Source organism: Nerophis ophidion, linkage group LG22 (assembly GCF_033978795.1).
Source record: "Nerophis ophidion isolate RoL-2023_Sa linkage group LG22, RoL_Noph_v1.0, whole genome shotgun sequence".
Lineage (NCBI taxonomy): Eukaryota > Metazoa > Chordata > Actinopteri > Syngnathiformes > Syngnathidae > Nerophis > Nerophis ophidion.
Window position 1 is genome coordinate 39,565,105 of NC_084632.1, and position 23,065 is coordinate 39,588,169.

At 44.2% G+C, this 23,065-nt stretch overlaps 1 protein-coding gene across 3 annotated transcripts in view; it reads right to left on the bottom strand.

Moving 5' to 3' along the window:
* Positions 1 to 23,065, bottom strand: part of aspm (assembly factor for spindle microtubules) — a 78,861-nt gene that overhangs the window by 7,097 nt on the left and 48,699 nt on the right. Inside the window, exons 18-22 of one of the 3 annotated variants that reach the window (XM_061883812.1) lie at positions 18,646 to 18,840; positions 6,753 to 12,790; positions 6,266 to 6,284; positions 6,038 to 6,187; positions 5,760 to 5,951 (exon numbers count right to left, since the gene is read on the bottom strand). In XM_061883812.1, coding sequence (XP_061739796.1) covers positions 5,760 to 5,951; positions 6,038 to 6,187; positions 6,266 to 6,284; positions 6,753 to 12,790; positions 18,646 to 18,840 — 6,594 coding nt within the window. Of the gene's footprint in view, positions 1 to 5,759; positions 5,952 to 6,037; positions 6,188 to 6,265; positions 12,791 to 18,645; positions 18,841 to 23,065 lie in introns of all 3 variants that reach the window. The other 2 variants (XM_061883810.1, XM_061883811.1) reach the window with 2 other exon arrangements.

Consider the following 23,065-nt stretch of genomic DNA (forward strand, 5'->3'; position numbering starts at 1 on the left):
GAGGTCAGGGTTGTACCAATACCAATATTTTGGTACCGGTGCCAAAACTATAACAAAGTATGGCCTGAAGCCTAGCTTTCCTGCACAGTATACCGGTTTCAATATACCAACCTCGTTTCTATATGAGTCGGGAAATTGTGTTTGATGTAAATATAAACGAAATACAATGCTTTGCAAATCCTTTTCAACCCATATTCAATTGAATATGCTACAAAGACAACATATTTGACTTTGATAACATCATTGACTTTGGATCTTGATGCCAGCAACACGTGACAAAGAAGTTGGGAAAGGTGGCAACAAAAACTGATAAAGTTGAGGAATGCTCATCAAACGCTTATTTGGAACATCCCACAGGTGTGCGGGCTAATTGGGAACAGGTGGGTGCCATGATTGGGTATAAAAGCAGCTTCCCAAACAATGCTCAGTCTTTCACAGGAAAGAATGGGGCGAGGTACACCCCTTTGTCCACAACTGCGTGAGCAAATAGTCAAACAGTTTAAGAACAACGTTTCTCAAAGTGCAATTGCAAGAAATTTAGGGATTTTGAAATCTACGCTCCATAATATCATCAAAAGGTTCAGAGAATCTGGAGAAATCACTCCAAGTAAGCGGCATGGCCGGAAAGCAACATTGAATGACCGTGACCTTCGATCCCTCAGACGGCACTGTATCAAAAACCGACATCAATCTCTAAAGGATATCACCACATGGGCTCAGGAACACTTCAGAAAACCACTGTCACTAAATACAGTTGGTCGCTACATCTGTTAGTGCAAGTTAAAGCTCTACTATGCAAAGTGAAAGCCATTTATCAACAACATCCGGAAACGCCGCCGGCTTCTCTGGGCCCGAGATCATCTATGATGGACTGATGCACATTTCAAATTGTTTTTGGAAATATTCGACATCGTGTCATCTGGACCAAAGGGGAAGCGAACCATCCAGACTGTTATCGACGCAAAGTTCAAAAGCCAGCATCTGTGATGGTATGGGGGTGCATTAGTGCCCAAGGCATGGGTAACTTACACATCTGTGAAGGCACCATTAATGCTGAAAGGTACATACAGGTTTTGGAACAACATATGCTGCCATCCAAGCGCCGTCTTTTTCATGGACGCCCCTGCTTATTTTAGCAAGACAATGCCAAGCCACATTCAGCACGTGTTACAACAGCGTGGCTTTGTTAAAAAAAAAAAAAAAGAGTGTGTCTACTTTCCTGGCCCGCCTGCAGTCCAGACCAGTCTGACATGGAAAATGTGTGGCGCATTATGAAGCGTAAAATACGACAGCGGAGACCTCGGACTGTTGAACGACTGAAGCTCTACGTAAAACAAGAATGGGAAAGAATTCCACTTTCAAAGCTTCAACAATTATTTTCCTCAGTTCCCAAACGTTAATTGAGTGTTGTTAAAAGAAAAGGTGATGTAACACAGTGGTGAACATGCCCTTTCCCAACTGCTTTGGCACGTGTTGCAGCCATGAAATTCTAAATTATTTAGTATTTGCAAAAAAAATAAAGTTTAGGAGTTTGAACATCAAATATGTTGTCTTTGTAGTGCATTCAACTGAATATGGGTTGAAAAGGATTTGCTAATCATTGTATTCCGTTTAAATTTACATCTAACACAATTCCCTAACTCATATGGAAACAGGGTTTGTAATGCCACAACATTAATGAAGCATACTAGGTACTATACCGCCTCTAAAAAAGGTACCGGTCCACCACGTCGTGTCATGCAGACGAGCAAGTTGACCAATGCACGATCACAGAGAAACATGTTTAAAATAGTCTAGTATGGTTGACTAAACCAAAACAATCCTTTGTCACACACAATCATGTACCATTAAAACGATCATCTTGACTTTGAACACGCAACACAAGTGAATGTAGTGCATACATAGTCAAAAGCCATACATGTCACATTAAGGGTGGCCGTATGAACTAGAGATGCACGGTTTGCGGTCTCATCTGCGAAGTCAGCGGATAAACCGCGGGTCGGGCGGGTGTTATGACGAAAAAATAGATTTTAATTAGATTCAGGCGGGTGGCGGTTGAACCATCCGGAAATATTTGATATACATGGTTCTGGGATCGGTATCCTTTGCCATTCAAAGAGCCATTTAAGACCCGTGTCACAAAGCGAAGGAGACAATAGGAGACGCTAATATTCTCTAAAATAACTGCCGGCAGTCACCCAGATAATAAGTATTAGGGCGTGCTATGAAGCCATTGACTTTGTCGCCTTCTACAACATGTACGATCTACTTGTAAGTCCAGCATTATGTTGTGTGTTGCTTCCGCGGCAACACGCACACGACTGGAAGGCATACTGGGTGACACAGAGTACACAAATTGTTGTGATATAAACAATTTTAACACTCTTAGTAATATGCTGTGAAGCCACACCAAACAAGATTGACAAACACATTTCGGGAGAACATCCTCCCAGTAACACAACACAACAAATACCCAGAATCCTTTGTATCAATGAAAGTTCATGACATTTTTGTTCACCCCGCAGGCAGCAACCCCCCCCCCCCCCCCCCCCCCCTTCCCCTCCCGTGCGTCGGTAAGGTGGGCGGGGTTGGGGGCACAGGTGTGTAAAATATATTCAGGAAAAGTCACTGGTACAAAGGATTATGGGTATTTGTTGTGTTGCGTTTATGTTGTGTTACTGTGACCATGTTCTCCCGAATTGTGTTTGTCAATCTTGTTGGGTGTGGCTTCAAAGCGTGGCATATTAGTAAAGTGTTAAAGTAACACAATACCCAGTATGCCTTTCAATCCTGTACTTGTGATTGCGGAAGCTGCACACAACATATTGCCGGACTAACAATCGGTTTGTACATGTTGTTGAAGGCTTTAAAGGCAATGGCTTCACAGCACGTCCATATTCTTGCCATCAGGATGAACGCGAATTGGAAGTTCGCAAGTACGGTAGCGGCTCCAATTGTCTTCATTACTCTGTGAAACGGGTTTAAATAGCTTTGTGAGTGTTAAAGGTGGTCGACCTCTGATGTATTAAAGCGGGCGGGTGGCGGGCGGATGCGGATTAATTAAAATGCTGGTTCGGGTGGACGGCGAGTGGATGACGACTTTGGTGATGCGGTTGCGGATGATATAATCGCCTATCCGCGCATCTCTAGTATGAAAAACACCAACACTGTCATAAACATGTGCCATATAGTGAAACACATTTTGGGGCAATATTTGCACCACAACTAGAGATGTCCGATAATGGCTTTTTTGCCATTGTTTTTTTTTTTTAACATGCCTCAAAACAGCCGCTTGGAATTTGGGACATGCTCTCCCTGGGAGAGCATGAGGAGGTTGAGGTGGGCGGGGTTGAATAAAGACCACAAAAACATTTGGCATTATTGGCGATGAGGTGGCGACTTGTCCAGGGTGTACCCCGCCTTCCGCCCGATTGTAGCTGAGATAGGCGCCACCGAAAGGGAATAAGCGGTAGAAAATGGATGGATGGATGGATGGATGGCTATATCTTAACAAAAAATATTATGATACATTTGTGATTGCAATCAAAGAACAATTTTGACATTAACTAAGATATTGAACATTTAGTAGTATCAATCAATCAATCAATCAATGTTTACTTATATAGCCCTAAATCACTAGTGTCTCAAAGGGCTGCACAAACCACTATGACATCCTCGGTAGGCGAAGTGAAGTGAATTATATTTATATAGCGCTTTTCTCAAGTGACTCAAAGCGCTTTACATAGTGACACCCAATATCTAAGTTACATTTAAACCAGTGTGGGTGGCACTGGGAGCAGGTGGGTAAAGTGTCTTGCCCAAGGACACAACGGCAGTAACTAGGATGGCACAAGCGGGAATCGAACCTGCAACCCTCAAGTTGCTGGCACGGCCACTCTACCAAGCGAGCTATGCCGACCCACATAAGGGCAAGGAAAACTCACACCCAGTGGGACGTCGGTGACAATGATGACTATGAGAAACCTTGGAGAGGAGGAAAGCAATGGATGTCGAGTGGGTCTAACATGATACTGTGAAAGTTCAATCCATAATGGATCCAACACAGTCGCGAGAGTCCAGTCCAAAGCGGATCCAACACAGCAGCGAGAGTCCCGTTCACAGCGGAGCCAGCAGGAAACCATCCCAAGCGGAGGCGGATCAGCAGCGTAAATAAGTAATAATAATAATAAATAGTAAATAAGCAAACGGGTTAGAAAGGCTCCCAATTTGGCCGACGACATTATGTCATTTCTCATTCTATTATTTTGTCAAAATTATGAGGGATAACTGCTAGAAAATGGATTATTAATCTATTAATTCACTGTTAATACCTGGTTATTTTCTGTTTTGACATGTTTCTTCTACACTTCTGTTAAAATCTAAGAAGCACTTGTTCTTCAGTTGTTTGATACATTACATACGTTTTGGGTGATACCACAAATTCGGTTGTCGATCCGATACCAGGTAGTTACAGGGTTATGCATTGGTCATATTTGAAGTCCTCGTGTGTCCAGGAAGTATTTTCTACATATTATATAATAAAAACGGAAAAAAGACTTTGTGGTGATAGAAAATCTCGATGTAAACATTGTAGTATCGATTAGATACGTCTCTTGTATTTGACATCGTTGCAATCGATATCCGTGTAGACCCGCCCAGCGGGGGACAAGGAAAACAAACACATGCACATGGCAATTTACCGATACCAGCAAAAGTTATTGATAGAGATGTCCGATAATGGCTTTTGTGCCGATATCCAATATTGTTCAACTCTTACTTACCGATTCCGATATCAACCGATACCGATATATAGTCGTGGAATTAACACATTATTATGCCTAATTTTGTTGTGATGGATGCATGAAACAATGCAACAAGGTTTTCCAAATTAAATCAACTCCATCCATTTTCTACTTCTTATTCCCTTTGGGGGTCGCTGTGCCTATCTCAACTACAATTGGGCGGAAGGCGGGGTACACCCTGGACAAGTCGCCAACACAGATAGACAGACGACATTCACACTCACACACTAGGACCAATTTAGTGTTGCCAATCAACTCAAGTTATGGAAAAAAAGTGGCAACATGGCACTGCCATATTTACTATTGAAGTCACAAAGTGCATTATTTTTTTTTTAACATGTCTCAAAACAGCAGCTTGGAATTTGGGACATGCGGTTCCTGAGAGAGCATGAGGAGGTTGAGGTGGGCAGGGTTGAGGGGGTGTATATTGTAGCGTCCCGGAAGAGTTAGTGCTGCAAGGGGTTCTGGGTATTTGTTCTGCTGCGTTTATGGTGCGGTTTGTCATTCTTGTTTGGTGTGGGTTCACGGTGTGGCGCAGTGTTAAAGTTGTTTATACGGCCACCCTCAGTGTGACCTGCATGGCTGTTGACCAAGTATGCATGCATTCACTTGTGTGTGTACACAAGTCGTATATATTATGTGACTAGGCCAGCACCCAAAGGAAGTGCCTTTAAGGTTTATTGGCTATCTGTAATTTCCCCACGTCCGGGTACACAGCGGCGTTTTAAAAAATCATCAATTTCACTTTTTGAAACTGATACCGATAATTTTGAAACCAATACCAGTAATTTCCGATATTAGATTTTAAAGCATTTATCGACACCCCTAGTTATTGACTTAATTTTCATTTATTGTTCGGTAATTGGCCTGAAAATACTTTCTGTAAAGAGTTTATATTGACATTTTGCACAGAGCTTTGTCATTAACCAACATAAAATCTCAAAGAAAGAACGATACCTGTGCTTTGACAATTCCCCGTTCTCTTCTCCTCTGGCGCCTGAGAAGGAGAAACCTGCGTGTAGCATCCTGGATGACAGACGCAGCCTTGTGGCGACGAGTTAACCAACGCCTGACTGCTCTCTGGGCGGTGACTACTTTCCTTCGGTCTTCCAGATAGCGTCTTTTTTGCTGTTTCACTCGCACCCAACGCTTAACGAAAAAGAAACAGGGGTTAAATAAGTAATGGTCTTCACACGTTGCTTAAGTGTTTTAGAATAAAACCATTGCGGTTATACTTGTATGGCGATGATAATATGGATCTGTCTCTTCGCCGACTCCAAGGCCCAGTGTGCTCGCAGAGCTCTTTGGATTTTGATGGCACTGAGATGGTGGTAGACAGCCGCAGCGAAACAAAGTCTTCTGTGTACATTGGCAGCCTCAAGTTTCTGGAATAAAAATAGTACCAACTTAATTTCATTTTTCAGGATTATAAAAAAACTTTTTCTTTCTTTGGACAAGCTTACCAGCTTTTGTGCAGTCCAAGCTCTGTATCGGGTCTGAAGTGTGATTGCCGCCTGCCTTATCCGGACATACTTGTTCCTGTCCAGCTTTCCAAGCTGCATTGCTCGAATTTTCTGTTGCAATTTCACAGCTGCTTCTCTTTTCTTCAAAAAGACGCGCCTCTGGATGAAGCACCTCCAATACGACTGGATGAAACTGGCAGCTTGGCTTTGTCGATGTATGTGCCTCCTCACGCTGTAGCCTTTGAAAGCAGCCTGAATAATAACAGTGGATTGTAGGATTTTCAGGAAATTGTTTCTTTCTTGCCTTTGATCATTGAAGGCCCGGTAGAATCTCTGGATAACTACAGCAGACGCACGCATTTCCTGGAATTTGACCAGCGCTACATGCTTCCTGTATGCGGTCTGGATTATTGTTGCAGCCCAGTGCAAATGAGCCAGATGCTTCCGAGCATGCTGGCCTCTGTATGTTGCCTGAAAGACAATAGCCGCGCGGCGTGTGTCCAAGAATCGTTTCCTTTGAACTTTGGCTGCTACAGTGGCTTGAAATTGTCGCTGAATTGTTAGTACAGAGGATTTTATTCTCAAATATTTTTCCATTTCACGATGAGCTCTAAAAGCGGTCTGGATAGTGGTGGCCGCCTGATGCATCAGTTTGACGGACTGTCTTGATTTCATTCCCCGGAAGGCAGCTTGCAGAGAAATCACAGCTTTTTTGACTTCTTGATAACGCTTCAACTCAATGTTTTTCTGTTTAAAAGCTCTAAATCTCTGCTGCAAGACAGAGGCAGCCCAACGTTGCTTCCTGAAAGTCATTTGCTGCTTATGCCTCTTGAAGTTTGCTTGTAGGACAGTCGCGGCTCTGTGCATTTTAGAAATTCTTCTTCTCGCACAATGACCTCTGAATGCGGCCTGAAGAACAATAGTTGAGGATCTGACTTTGAAGTAGTGTCTACGATCTTGTTTCTGAAGGATATAAGCTCGGAAGTATCTCTGGATGATAATAGCTGAGAGACGCATGGCCTGGAATTTGGTTTCTTCCCTGTGTCGTCTAAAAGCAGACTGGATCACAATTGCAGCTTCATGCCACCGAGCAACACAATTCCTGACTTGCATCCCTTTGTATGCTGCCTGAATAATTCCAACAGCTTTTTTCTTGTTTTGGTAATTTTGCATTTGTGCTTTGGCTGCCACAGTGGCTCGATATCTCTGCTGCATGGCAAGCACTGAGGATTTCAAAGCAAGATACTTCTTGTGTTCACAATGGGCTCTGAACGCATTCTGGATAGTGGTGGCAGCCTGATGCATTTGTCTGATGGATTGTCTTAACTTCATTCCCCGGAAGGCAGCTTGCAGAGAAATCACAGCTTTCTTTAGTTCTTGATAATGTTTCACCTCAACATTTTTCTGTTTAAAAGCTCTAAATCTCTGCTGTAAGACAGACACAGCCCAACATTGCTTCCTGAAAGTCATTTGCTGCTTATGCCTCTTGAAGTTTGCTTGTAGGACAGTCGCGGCTCTGTGCATTTTAGAAATTCTTCTTCTCGCACAATGACCTCTGAATGCTGCCTGAAGAACCATAACTGAGGATCTGACTTTGAAGTAGTGTCTACGATCTTGTTTCTGAAGGATATAAGCTCGGAAGTATCTCTGGATGGTAATAGCTGAGAGACGCATGGCCTGGAATTTGATTTCTTCCCTGTGTCGTCTAAAAGCAGACTGGATCACAATGGCAGCCTGATGCATTTGTCTGATGGATTGTCTTAACTTCATTCCCCGGAAGGCAGCTTGCAGAGAAATCACAGCTTTCTTTAGTTCTTGATAATGCGTTACCTCAACATTTTTCTGTTTAAGAGCTCTAAATCTCTGCTGTAAGACAGAGGCAGCCCAACGTTGCTTCCTGAAAGTCATTTGCTGCTTATGCCTCTTGAAGTTTGCTTGTAGGACAGTCGCGGCTCTGTGCATTTTAGAAATTCTTCTTCTCGCACAATGACCTCTGAATGCTGCCTGAAGAACAATAACTGAGGATTTGACTTTGAAGTAGTGTCTACGATCTTGTTTCTGAAGGATATAAGCTCGGAAGTATCTCTGGATGGTAATAGCTGAGAGACGCATGGCCTGGAATTTGATTTCTTCCCTGTGTCGTCTAAAAGCAGACTGGATCACAATGGCAGCCTGATGCATTTGTCTGATGGTTTGTCTTAACTTCATTCCCCGGAAGGCAGCTTGCAGAGAAATCACAGCTTTCTTTAGTTCTTGATAATGCGTTACCTCAACATTTTTCTGTTTAAGAGCTCTAAATCTCTGCTGTAAGACAAACACAGCCCAACGTTGCTTCCTGAAAGTCATTTGCTGCTTATGCCTCTTGAAGTTTGCTTGTAGGACAGTCGCGGCTCTGTGCATTTTAGAAATTCTTCTCCTCACCGAATAAGCTCTGAATGCTGCCTGAAGAACAATAGCAGAGGATCTGACTTTGAAGTAGTGTCTACGATCTTGTTTCTGAAGGACATAAGCTCGGAAGTATCTCTGGATGATAATAGCTGAGAGACGCATGGCCTGGAATTTGGTTTCTTCCCTGTGTCGTCTAAAAGCAGACTGGATCACAATGGCAGCCTGATGCCACCGAGCAACACAATTCCTGACTTGCATCCCTTTGTATGCTGCCTGAATAATCACAGCAGCTTTTTTCTTGTTTTGATAATTTTGCATTTGTGCTTTGGCTGCCATAGTGGCTCGATATCTGCGCTGCATGGCAAGCACTGAGGATTTCAAAGCAAGATACTTCCTGTGTTCACAGTGGGCTCTGAAAGCATTCTGGATAGTGGTGGCAGCCTGATGCATTTGTCTGATGGTTTGTCTTAACTTCATTCCCCGGAAGGCAGCTTGCAGAGAAATCACAGCTTTCTTTAGTTCTTGATAATGCTTCACCTCAACATTTTTCTGTTTAAAAGCTCTGAATCTCTGCTGTAAGACAAACACAGCCCAACATTGCTTCCTGAAAGTCATTTGCTGCTTATGCCTCTTGAAGTTTGCTTGTAGGACAGTCGCGGCTCTGTGCATTAGGGCAATTCTTCTCCTCACCGAATAAGCTCTGAATGCAGCCTGAAGAACAATAACTGAGGATCTGACTTTGAAGTAGTATCTACGATCTTGTTTCTGAAGGATATAAGCTCGGAAGTATCTCTGGATGGTAATAGCTGAGAGACGCATGGCCTGGAATTTGATTTCTTCCCTGTGTCGTCTAAAAGCAGACTGGATCACAATGGCAGCCTGATGCATTTGTCTGATGGATTGTCTTAACTTCATTCCCCGGAAGGCAGCTTGCAGAGAAATCACAGCTTTCTTTACTTCTTGATAATGCGTTACCTCAACATTTTTCTGTTTAAGAGCTCTAAATCTCTGCTGTAAGACAGAAGCAGCCCAACATTGCTTCCTGAAAGTCATTTGCTGCTTATGCCTCTTGAAGTTTGCTTGTAGGACAGTCGCGGCTCTGTGCATTTTAGAAATTCTTCTTCTCACACAATGACCTCTGAATGCTGCCTGAAGAACAATAGCAGAGGATCTGACTTTGAAGTAGTGTCTACGATCTTGTTTCTGAAGGATATAAGCTCGGAAGTATCTCTGGATGGTAATAGCTGAGAGACGCATGGCCTGGAATTTGATTTCTTCCCTGTGTCGCCTAAAAGCAGACTGGATCACAATGGCAGCCTGATGCATTTGTCTGATGGATTGTCTTAACTTCATTCCCCGGAAGGCAGCTTGCAGAGAAATCACAGCTTTCTTTAGTTCTTGATAATGCGTTACCTCAACATTTTTCTGTTTAAGAGCTCTAAATCTCTGCTGTAAGACAGAAGCAGCCCAACATTGCTTCCTGAAAGTCATTTGCTGCTTATGCCTCTTGAAGTTTGCTTGTAGGACAGTCGCGGCTCTGTGCATTTTAGAAATTCTTCTTCTCGCACAATGACCTCTGAATGCTGCCTGAAGAACAATAGTTGAAGATCTGACTTTGAAGTAGTGTCTACGATCTTGTTTCTGAAGGATATAAGCTCGGAAGTATCTCTGGACGATGACAGCTGAGAGACGCATGGCCTGGAATTTGGTTTCTTCCCTGTGTCGTCTAAAAGCAGACTGGATCACAATGGCAGCCTGATGCCACCGAGCAACACAATTCCTGACTCGCATCCCTCTGTATGCTGCTTGAATAATCTCAACAGCTTCTTTCATGTTTTGGTAATGTTGCCGTTGTGATTTAGCTGCTACAGTGGCTCGATATCTGCGCTGCATGGCGAGCACTGATGTTTTTAAGGCAAGATACTTCTTGTGTTCACAACGGGCTCTGAAAGCCTTCTGGATCGTGGTAGCAGCCTGATGCATTTGTCTGACGGATTGCCTTGCTTTCCTTCCCCGGAAGGCGGCTTGTAGACAAACGACAGATTTCCTGATTTCATTATATTTTCCAACATCAACGTTCCTCTGCTTAAGAGCTCTGAATCTCTGCTGCAATACACAGGCAGCCCAGCATTGCTTCCTAAAAGTCGATTGCTGCTTATGCTTCCTGAAAGCTGCTTGGAGGACAGTAGCCGCTCTTTGCATCTTGGCAATTTCTCTTCTTGCAGAATAACCTCTAAATGCTGCCTGCAGAACAATGGCTGATGACCTGACTTTGACGAATAATTCCCTTTCTCGTTTTTGGCGGACGTAAGCTCGGTAGTATGTCTGGATGATGACTGCTGATAGACGCATGGCCTGGAATTGAACTTCCGCTTTGTGTCGCCTAAAAACCGACTGTATCACCGTGGCCGCACGATGCCAAAGAACAACATTCTTTCTGGCCCGCATCCCTCTGTATGCTGCCTGAATGATGACCGCAGACTTGCGTATGTTTTGATAAAGTCGCATTTGTGCTTTGGCTCTCAAGGTAGTACGATATCTGCGCTGCATGGCAAGCACTGAGGATTTCAAAGCAAGGTACTTCTTGTGTTCATAACGGGCTCTGAAAGCTCTCTGTATAGTGGCAGCTGCCTGGTGCTTTTGTTTGACGATCCGTCTGGATCGCATTCCCCGGAAGGCAGCTTGTAAGACGATGGCAGCATGTCTCTTGGCCCGAAAAGTCAATCTCTCATGTCTCATTTTCTTGTTGGCTCTGTAACGTCCCTGCAAAACACCGACGGCCCGTTGTAATCTCCTGTAGAAGCGTTTTTGTTGACGTTTCCTAAAGTTGGATTGAATTGTAACAGCGGCTTTATGTCTGATGATCAACTGCTTTCGGACTGTGTATCCTCTGAAGGCAGACTGCAAACAAACGGCTGCCACGCGCTTGGACAGATAATCTGTCCGGACTTTTCTCATCAGAGTCACTGCCCTGTAACGCTGCTGGAACACCAAAACTGCCGTCCTGACGGCGAGGAATCTGTTCCTTTCCTGAAAAGTGTGAAACATTCTCTGAATGACCATTGCAGCACGGTGCATTTTCATAACCTCCGTCCTGGCCTGGCGGCCGCGATATGCTGCTTGGATGATAACAGCAGCAGATTTCATATCTCTGTACATTTTCCGCTGTTGATTCATGAGGATTTTGGCCCTGAACCGTTCCTGAATAATGACCGCAGCGCACTTCGTAGCAAGGTAAGCCATCCGTACTTTGTACATTTTGAACTTAGCCTGGATTACTCTGGCGGCGTGGTGCCTCTTATTCATTTCTTCTTTTGCTCTCCATGCTCTGTACACTGCTTGGATTGTTATAGCAGCTTTCTTTTGCTCCCTGTACACATGTTGCTGAGCTCTGCACTGGAGGAGCGCTTTGTAACGACACTGGATTGTAATCGCAGCGCTTCGGAGGAGAATGTACCGTTTCCTACGTAAAAACATCCTAACTGCAGACTGAATGACGGTTGCGGCTTTATGCTTTTTCTTCAGTTCTGTCCTAATTCTCATGCCTCGAAATCCAGCTTGTAGTATAACACAGGCTACTCTCTTCTGGAGAAATGCTGTTCTATTCCTATTCCTGACAGCGTACCCTCTGAAGACACTCTGGATGACAATGGCCGAGTTGTGCCGTTGCTTCAGTCTCTGAAAGTTCCGCCTTTGTACGTGAGCTCTATAGTAGGCTTGAATGAGCAAGCTGCTTTTTTGGAACTTTTTGTACTGATACAAACACTTCTTCATTCGATACCAAGATTGAATCTTAACCGCAGCAGACGCTCGGTTGGTCATTTTCTCTGCGTGCCATTTCCGGAATACAGCTTGCACTACTCTGGCTGCATGGTTTTCCTTTTGAGTTTTCAGGACTTTCCACTGTCTGTAGCCTCTCTGTATTTTTACCACTGCAGATAGGAGCAAGAGATACCGTCCCCTCTGTTTTCTTGCAAGAATCCGAGCTCTTAAATGTCTTTGTATGACAATCGTTGCCCGGTAGATTCTTCCAAATGCGGTGACGGCCTTCTTCATTCGCCACTGTGCTTGGACCACAATCGTGTAGTATCGGAGCCGCTGGTAAGACTTCATGGCGGAAAACATTCTCCACTGCGCCTGTGGTTACAACAAACGCATACAAGTTAAAATTTGTTGCAGATGTATAATTGATTGGACGGATATCAATCAATGTTTATTTATATAGCCCTAAATCACAAGTGCCTCAAATGGCTGCACAGGCCACAACGACATCCTCGTTTCAGAGCCCACAAAAGGGCAAGGACCTCTATTTAATAATACAACTCTAACATTTGACAACCAAATAATAAAACAAGGTGATTCTGTAAAAAATCTGGGTGTTATCTTCGACCCAACTCTCTCCTTTGAGTCACACATTAAAAGCGTTACTAAAACGGCCTTCTTTCATCTCCGTAATATCGCTAAAATTCGCTCCATTTTGTCCACTAAAGACGCCGAGATCATTATCCATGCGTTTGTTACGTCTCGCCTCGATTACTGTAACGTATTATTTCCGGGTCTCCCCATGTCTAGCATTAAAAGATTACAGATGGTACAAAATGCGGCTGCTAGACTTTTGACAAGAACAAGAAAGTTTGATCATATTACACCTGTACTGTATATACCTTTATATACATGTATACATACATATATACCTGTACTGGCTCACCTGCACTGGCTTCCTGTGCACTTAAGATGTGACTTTAAGGTTTTACTACTTACGTATAAAATACTACACGGTCTAGCTCCAGCCTATCTTGCCGATTGTATTGTACCGTATGTCCCGGCAAGAAATCTGCGTTCAAAAGACTCCGGCTTATTAGTGATTCCTAGATCCCAAAAAAAGTCTGCGGGCTATAGAGCGTTTTCCGTTCGGGCTCCAGTACTCTGGAATGCCCTCCCGGTAACAGTTCGAGATGCCACCTCAGTAGAAGCATTTAAGTCTCACCTAAAAACTCATCTGTATACTATAGCCTTTAAATAGACCTCCTTTTTAGACCAGTTGATCTGCCGCTTCTTTTCTTTCTCCTATGTCCCCCCCTCCCTTGTGGAGGGGGTCCGGTCCGATGACCATGGATGAAGTACTGGCTGTCCAGAGTCGAGACCCAGGATGGACCGCTCGTCGGGACCCAGGATGGACCGCTCGCCTGTATCGGTTGGGGACATCTCTACGCTGCTGATCCGCCTCCGCTTGAGATGGTTTCCTGTGGACGGGACTCTCGCTGCTGTCTTGGATCTGCTTGAACTGAACTCTCGCGGCTGTGTTGGAGCCACTATGGATTGAACTTTCACAGTATCATGTTAGACCCACTCGACATCCATTGCTTTCGGTCCCCTAGAGGGGGTGGGGGGTTGCCCACATCTGAGGTCCTCTCCAAGGTTTCTCATAGTCAGCATTGTCACTGGCGTCCCAAATGGATGTGAATTCTCCCTGCCCACTGGGTGTGAGTTTTCCTTGCCCTTTTGTGGGTTCTTCCGAGGATGTTGTAGTCGTAATGATTTGTGCAGTCCTTTGAGACATTTGTGATTTGGGGCTATATAAATAAACATTGATTGATTGATTGATTGATTGAAAAACTCACAACCCAGTGGGAAGTCAATGTGGATGACTATGAGAAACCTTGAAGAGGACCGAAGACGTGGGTGACCCCCGTTCCCCCTCTAGGGGGGACCGGGACCGTCGAGTGGGTCTAGCATAATATTGTGAAAGTCCAGTCCATAGCTGATCTAATATAATAGTGAGAGTCCAGTCCATGGTGGGGCCAGCAGGAGACCATCCCACTTTGAAGAGAATGATGGTATGACTCAATGTCAGTTTTCCCAAGTTACAACCAGCGTAGACATACTAGATATTGTAAACCACTCTTAATTACAAAACATATTCAGCCAAAAATATATTTTTGGTGACTAAGAGAGAGTGGAAGGCACTTACTTCGATTCACCTTGGACTCGCCGAGTGAAACAAAAAGCTTAGCTGCTGTCCACGCAGCTGAAATTTGAACTAACCATTTCTTGCAATTACTTGTAAATATTGCCAGATACATAAGAAACATGGGTGATAAAGGATTGTTCTAGTTCTGAGATCTTATTCAGGGGTTAGAACATTGTGGGGCTTAGAGTTTGCCTTCTAGGAAAAGCCGGCAACCCAAGAGAGAAGCGTAGCAGAATTGTATCTGAAAGTCATCCTCCGAAGATGTGGCAACTACGCTGACAGTTTTTTTTTCTGTAAAAAACTGGTAAAAATCCAAATATTTTTTTTTTTACTCTTTACGTAATCCATCCATCCATTTTCTACCGCTTATTCCCTTTCGGGGTCGCTGGCGCCTATCTCAGCTACAATCGGGCGGAAGGCGGGGTACACCCTGGACAATTCGCCACCTCATCACAGGGCCAACACAGATAGACAGACAACATTCACACACTAGGGACCATTTAGTGTTGCCAATCAACCTATCCCCAGGTGCATGTCTTTGGAAGTGGGAGGAAGCCGGAGTACCCGGAGGGAACCCACGCATTCACGGGGAGAACATGCAAACTCCACACAGAAAGATCCCGAGCCTGGATTTGAACCCAGGACTGCAGGAACTTCGTATTGTGAGGCAGACGCACTAACCCCTCTGCCACCGTGAAGCCTCTTTACGTAATTGTTTTTTTAAATACTCCAATTCATAGGCAAAGCCCAAAAAAAGTCTGCGGGCTATAGAGCGTTTTCCGTTCGGGCTCCAGTACTCTGGAATGCCCTCCCGGTAACAGTTCGAGATGCTACCTCAGTAGAAGCATTTAAGTCTCACCTTAAAACTCATTTGTATACTCTAGCCTTTAAATAGACTCCCTTTTAAGACCAGTTGATCTGCCGTTTCTTTTCTTTTTCTTCTATGTCCCACTCTCCCTTGTGGAGGGGGTCCAGTCCGATCCGGTGGCCATGTACTGCTTGCCTGTGTATCGGCTGGGGACATCTCTGCGCTGCTGATCCGCCTCCGCTTGTGATGGTTTCCTGCTGGCTCCGCTGTGAACAGGACTCTCGCTGCTGTGTTGGATCCGTTTTGGACTGGACTCTCGCGACTGTGTTGGATCCATTGTGGATTGAACTCTCACAGTATCATGTTAGACCCGCTCGACATCCGTTGCTTTCCTCCTCTCTAAGGTTCTCATAGTCATTATTGTCACCGATGTCCCACTGGGTGTGAGTTTTCCTTGCCCTTATGTGGGCCTACCGAGGATGTCGTGGTGGTTTGTGCAGCCCTTTGAGACACTAGTGATTTAGGGCTATATAAGTAAACATTGATTGATTGATTAGTTATTTACTGTTAAAAGCGGCCCTGACTAAACCTGTTATGAAGACCATTAAGTGTTTCACCACTGAAGCTGTGGAGGAGCTGGGCGCATGTTTGGAGACGACAGACTGGGAGGAAATTGAGAGCATCCACAGACAATCTGGACGAGTGTACGGACACTGTGACCTCATACATACAGTTCAACGCGGCACGCATCATTCCAATGCGCACCAGAGCTTGTTATAACAACGACCAGCCCTGGTTCACACCCAAGCTCCGACAGCTACGCAAGAAAAAGGACACTGCGTGGAGGAGCGGGGACCAGAGTACCGACAGAGAAGCGAAGTACCACTTCAACAAGGAAGTGGAAAAAGCTAAATCTGTGTACATCAGGGGTAGGGAACCTATGGCTCTAGAGCCAGATGTGGCTCTTTTGATGACTGCATCTGGCTCTCAGATCAATCTTAGCTGACATTGCTTAACACGATAAGTAATGAATAATTAATCACAGTGTTAGAAATAACGTTCAAATTATAAAACATTCTCATGCATTTTAATCCAACCATCCATTTTCTATCGCACCTGTTCAAGAAGTTGCATTAATGGTGAGAAGTATTATATCTGTTATTGGTTAGCTTTAGAATAAAAATGTTAAAAATAATAAGGGACTTATTATACTCTAAAAATATTGGTCTTACTTAAAAATGCACGCATTTAATTGTATTCAGTGTTAAAAAAAATATTATATGGCTCTCACGGAAATACATTTTGAAATATCTGGCGTTCATGGCTCTCTCAGCCAAAAAGGTTCCCGACCCCTGGTCTACAGGAACAGTTCAGCTCCAATGACTCTGCAGCCGTGTGGAGAGGATTAAGGGCCCTTACGAACTATAAACCCAAAGCATGCGCTTATAAATTTGGGGAAGCGAGTTCGACCCGGCAGTAATTCAAGGCAGGCACATATTATTCAAGGAAATACGGTATTTTTAATCAAAAAGTGAGGCACAGAGAGGGGGTGGGGGGGGTTTGGTGCTAGCGGGGTGTATAATATAGCCAAGAATCATGGATGCATGGCATTCTGGGTAATTCTTATGTTGCCTTTATAATGAGTTACAGAGCCAATGTTCTCGCTCAAGACCTCAACACACATTACTGTCGTCACGAACGGCCTTCAGCTCATCAAAGAATGTGACGTCGCCGAGGTTACACACCCGCCATTTTCATTTTCAACACATTACAAACACCGGGTCTCAGCTCTGTTATTTTCCGTTTTTTTGATTATTTTTTGGAACCTTGGAGACATCATGCCTCGACGGTGTGTTGTCGGAGGGTGTAACAACACTAATAGGGAGGGATTCAAGTTGCAACACTGGCCCGAAGATGCCAAAGTGTCTGCCGCCAGACCCCCATTGAATGTACCAGAGTGTCTCCACATTTTACGGGCGATGCTAAGGCAGACATGGCACAGAGATGTATGGATAACCTGCAGATGCATTTGCAACAATAAAGTCAACGAAATCACAAAGGTGAGCTTTGTTGATGTTGACTGCCAGCTAATCGATGCTAACATGCGACGCTAATCGATGCTAACATGCTATTTACCGGCGGTGCTAAAGCAGACATGGCACAGAGATGTATGGATAACCTGCAGATGCATTTGCAACGATAGTCAACGAAATCACAAAGGTGAGTTTTGTTGATGTTGACTGCCAGCTAATCGATGCTAACATGCTACGCTAATCAATGCTAACATGCTATTTACCGGCGGTGCTAAAGCAGACATGGCACAAAGATGCATGGATAACCTGCAGATGCATTTGCAACTACATTACGTTTCCTTCCACCCACATTTAATGCGAAACAAACACTTACCAATCGACGGATTTAAGTTGCTCCAGTGTCAAAAGATGCGAAAGTCCTGATCGTTTGGTCCGCACATTTTACCGGCGATGCTAACGCAGCTATTCGGCCATGCTACGGCTATGAATAGCGTCAATAGCTTCAGTTTCTTCTTCAATACTTACATACTCCGACCATCTGTTTCAATACATGCGTAATCTGTTGAATCGCTTAAATCGCTGAAATCCGAGTTTGAATCCGAGCTAATGTCGCTATATCTTGCTGTGCTATTCCCATTGTTTGTTTACATTGGCAGCACTGTGTGACGTCACAGGGAAATGGATAGTGGTCTTGAAGAAAGTGAAAATAAGGCACTTTAAAGCTTTATTTAGAGATATTCCGAGACCGGTAAAATTTTGAAAAAAACTTAAAAAAAATACAACAAGCCACTGGGAACTGATTTTTTTATTGTTTTTAACCCTTTTGAAATTGTGATAATGTTCCCCTTTAATGTTTCTCTTCGGCCCGGTAACAAATGCGTCACGGACCGGTACCGGACCCCAGACCTGTGGTTGGGGACCACTGATGTAGATCACAAGAAAGTAATTTAAATGTGGAAAAAAATAATTACATGACCCCAGTAAGCAGGTTGATTTTAGCGATGAAGATTGCACCGACTTCAGCAGGTTCAACTGTAGCAGCTACAGATATTTCCTTCTTCTAAACAGCACTTTACTATTTGCATATTTACTTAGGACCGTATATTTAGGCATTAAAATAAAGTACTAACAGACTATTTTAAAATGCCAACTACCAAATGAATTGTACAAAAAAACATACCTGGATGATTGTTGCTGCTCGATGCCGTTTGATCCAGAGCGCCGCCTCTTTTTCGGTCCGCAGTGATTTGCGAGTGACATATCCTCTCCAAGCGGATTGGATGATTAAGGAAGCTGCACATTTCTTCTCGGCCCGGCGCCGTGCCAGAAAACGCCTCACGGCTACCTGGATTTTCCCAGCAGCCACATTTCTCACCTGTGTTGCGACAAAAGACCACGGTGATTCTAGGATTCTGTATCGGTTGGGGACATCTCTACGCTGCTGATCCGCTTGAGATGGTTTCCTGTGGACGGGACTCTCACTGCTGTCTTGGAGCCACAATGGATTGAACTTTCACAGTATCATGTTAGACCCGCTCGACATCCATTGCTTTCGGTCCCCTAGAGGGGGGGGGTTGCCCACATCTGAGGTCCTCTCCAAGGTTTCTCATAGTCAGCATTGTCACTGGCGTCCCACTGAATGTGAATTCTCCCTGCCCACTGGGTGTGAGTTTTCCTTGCCCTTTTGTGGGTTCTTCCGAGGATGTTGTAGTCGTAATGATTTGTGCAGTCCTTTGAGACATTTGTGATTTGGGGCTATATAAATAAACATTGATTGATTGATAGGAAAGGCATTGAAAAAGTTCTTGTTCCAGTACACAACCTATCAATACCGTTTAACCAAATAATAAAATGTATGGATCTGTTGAAATTCAAAACTGCGCGATATTTCATGAAGCAAGAGATAATCCGCTGCTTCCAAATAGCCAGAAAATGCTCATAGACAGATGGAAAATATTATTTGAGGGGTGAATTGAATCCAAGACAGCCATGAGGTGACTCAACTCTTATCAATCAATCAATCAATCAATGTTTATTTATATAGCCCCAAATCACAAATGTCTCAAAGGACTGCACAAATCATTACGACTACAACATCCTCGGAAGAACCCACAAAAGGGCAAGGAAAACTCACACCCAGTGGGCAGGGAGAATTCACATTCAGTGGGACGCCAGTGACAATGCTGACTATGAGAAACCTTGGAGAGGACCTCAGATATGGGCAACCCCCCCCCTCTACTCTTAAAAGTAGATGCCTGTTAGTTTGTCGAGCAACTCGGGGAAGTCAGTTGCAAGAGGAAATCAAACAAGGCAGTAACATCATTCATTTAAAAAGTGAAGTGAATTGTATTTATATAGCGCTTTTCTCTCGTGACTCAAAGCGCTTTACATAGTGAAACCCAATATCTATGTTACATTTAAACCAGTGTGGGTGGCACTGGGAGCAGGTGGGTTAAAAGTGTCTTGCCCAAGGACACAACGGCAGTGACTAGGATGGCGGAAGCGGGAATCGAACCTGCAACCCTCAAGTTGCTGGCACGGCCGCTCTACCAACCAAAAAATGATCGATAGAAAACAAAGAGAAGAAAACAAATTATCGTACGTATATTAGGGCTGGGCGATAGGACTAAAAAATGTATCACGATATAAGTGTTTCATATCAGTCGATATCGATAATTATTGATAAAAAAATATATATGTATATTTTAAATAAAGACCAGGAGAATAAAGGCTGAATTTAAATACTTTTACTTTAAATATAACCTTTAACCTTTAGAACGAGGTCAGCATTAAGAAAAACAGTCATCCATCCATCCATCCGCTTATCCGAGGTCGGGTCGCGGGGGCAGCAGCCTAAGCAGGGAAGCCCAGACTTCCCTCTCACCAGCCACTTCGTCTAGCTCTTCCCGGGGGATCCCGAGGTGTTCCCAGGCCAGCCGGGAGACATAGTCTTCCCAACGTGTCCTGGGTCTTCCCCGTGGCCTCCTACCAGCTTGAAATGCCCTAAACACCTCCCTAGGGAGGCGTTCGGGTGGCATCCTGACCAGATGCCCGAACCACCTCATCTGGCTCCTCTCGATGTGGAGGAGCAGCGGCTTTACTTTGAGTTCCTCCCGGATGGCAGAGCTTCTCACCCTATCTAGTGATTTAGGGCTATATAAGTAAACATTGATTGATTGATTGATGATCTCTAAGGGAGAGACCCACCACCCGGCGAAGGAAACTCATTTCGGCCGCTTGTACCCGTGATCTTATCCTTTCGGTCATGACCCAAAGCTCATGACCATAGGTGAGGATGGGAACGTAGATCGACCGGTAAATTGAGAGCTTTGCCTTCCGGCTCAGCTCCTTCTTCACCACAACGGATCGATACAGCGTCCGCATTGCTGAAGACGCCGCACCGATCTGCCTGTTGATCTCACAATTCACTCTTCCCTCACTCGTGAACAAGACTCCTAGGTACTTGAACTTCTCCACTTGGGGCAGGGTCTCCTCCCCAACCCGGAGATGGCACTCCACCCTTTCCCGGGCGAGAACCATGGACTCGGACAGGTGCGGATTTTTATCCCAGTCGCTTCACACTCGGCTGCGAACCGATCCAGTGAGAGCTGAAGATCCTGGCCAGATGAAGCCATCAGGACCACATCATCTGCAAAAAGCAGAGACCTAATCCTGCGGTCACCAAACCGGAACCCCTCAACGTCTTGACTGCGCTTAGAAATTCTGTCCATAAAAGTTATGAACAGAATCGGTGACAAAGGGCAGCCTTGGCGGAGTCCAACCCTCACTGGAAACGTGTCCGACTTACCGCCGGCAATGCGGACCAAGTTCTGACACTGATCGTACAAGGAAGGGACCGCCATAATCAGACAGTCTGATACCCTGTACTCTCTGAGTATGTGGTAAAAATAAATTATCACGTTATCAATTATGAGTGAAGTTTAAATCAATGAGCTATGAGAATAGGAAATCAAATAGTGAATGTCCTTTGCTCTGTGGTAGGTTCCTGCGGACGTTATGTCCTGTTTACTATATTTGTCATACGGTGTTGAAGTAGAAATGGTTGCTTCGGCATTTTGTTGGTGTGGCACACCGAATGGAGTTGTTGACATGCGGAGTTTCAAGCGCTCATTATCTAGCGGGTGACTTTTCAAATGATGCTACATTAGCAGTGCTGCTACTTTTTGTAGCAACGCTTTTGCCGCATAATTGTTCAACATACCGTATTTCCTTGAATTGCCGCCGCGGCGCTAATTAATTTGAAACCTCTTCTCACTCCTGCGCTTACCAAAGGCATGCGGTACATTTAGGCTTGCGCTTATAAATTTGAGTGTGATGTAAGGATACCATCATGAAAAGCACAATTAATAAAAAAAAAAAAAAACGTTATTATGGTCTTACCTTTACTTATAAATAAAGTCCATGCACAGCTCCTTCTGATCAAAAGCATCGATAACTTGTTTATAGAAGTCTTCCTTATCTTTCTTCAGTTTTAAAAGTCTCTATGTCTCGATGGAGATCTTCCTTTATTACCTCCTGCTTCGATTGAAAGTCCAGTTTAGAAAACTGTTTTGTTTTAGTTATTTAATCCTCCGTGTTAAAATTGCAGGCGAGAGGAAAAAATAAATGATCGCTGCTCACTCTTGCTGCTTGTTGTCACTTCTTCTGCAGCCGAGTCGTCGCAAGAAGGATCACTAGCGCCCTCTACCACCAGGAGGCGGGAGTCAATTAATGTCTCATATTTGACACACGCAGCTACGGTATATTAATAAAACATAGTTGCTCACTGTTCTTTTTAGCATATTCAATAGCTTGGACCTTAAATCCTAATTCTTTTAAAACCTCTTCTCACTCCGGCACTTACCAAAGGTATGCAGTAAAAATTTGAGTGTGATGTAAGCTTGGACCTCAAATCCTACTGAATATCTATTAATCTTCTTCCCTTTATGCGATTTCAAATTACCGGTATTGAAATCAGGGGAAGTGTCACTCGTGACGTCACGGCGGTAATACTAAGCATGCGCTAATTATTTTGGGAAGCGAGTTTGACCCGGCAGTAATTCAAGGCAGGCGCATACTATATGCCCTGCGGCAATTCAAGGAAATACGGTATTCCCATTTGAAGCCAAACCACCGCCAGACAATGGACCCCGTGACTGTTTTTCTTGGGGAATTGATTCTTCCTTCATTTGTTACCAGATTCTCACCTTCTCTCAACGCACTGTTAGCATCACAGCTAACGTTACTACGTCGCTACCTGTCTGCTCAGCGGGAGCGTGTGACGTTGCACACGTGATGTTGCACACGTGACGTATGTAAGAAGGTGCGCTTGTTTTCTTAGTCTCTGTGAGAAGGGGGGACAAGAAAGAGTGGCAAACGCATGCAGTCTAAAGTGTCTGCAGCGAAAAGCAACTGCGTGAGAATGTGTACTGGAATATTACGATATAGTCATTTTCTATATCGCACAATATTCGAGATGCTACCTCAGTAGAAGCATTTAAGTCTCACCTTAAAACTCATTTGTATACTCTAGCCTTTAAATAGACTCCCTTTTTAGACCAGTTGATCTGCCGTTTCTTTTCTTTTTCTTCTATGTCCCA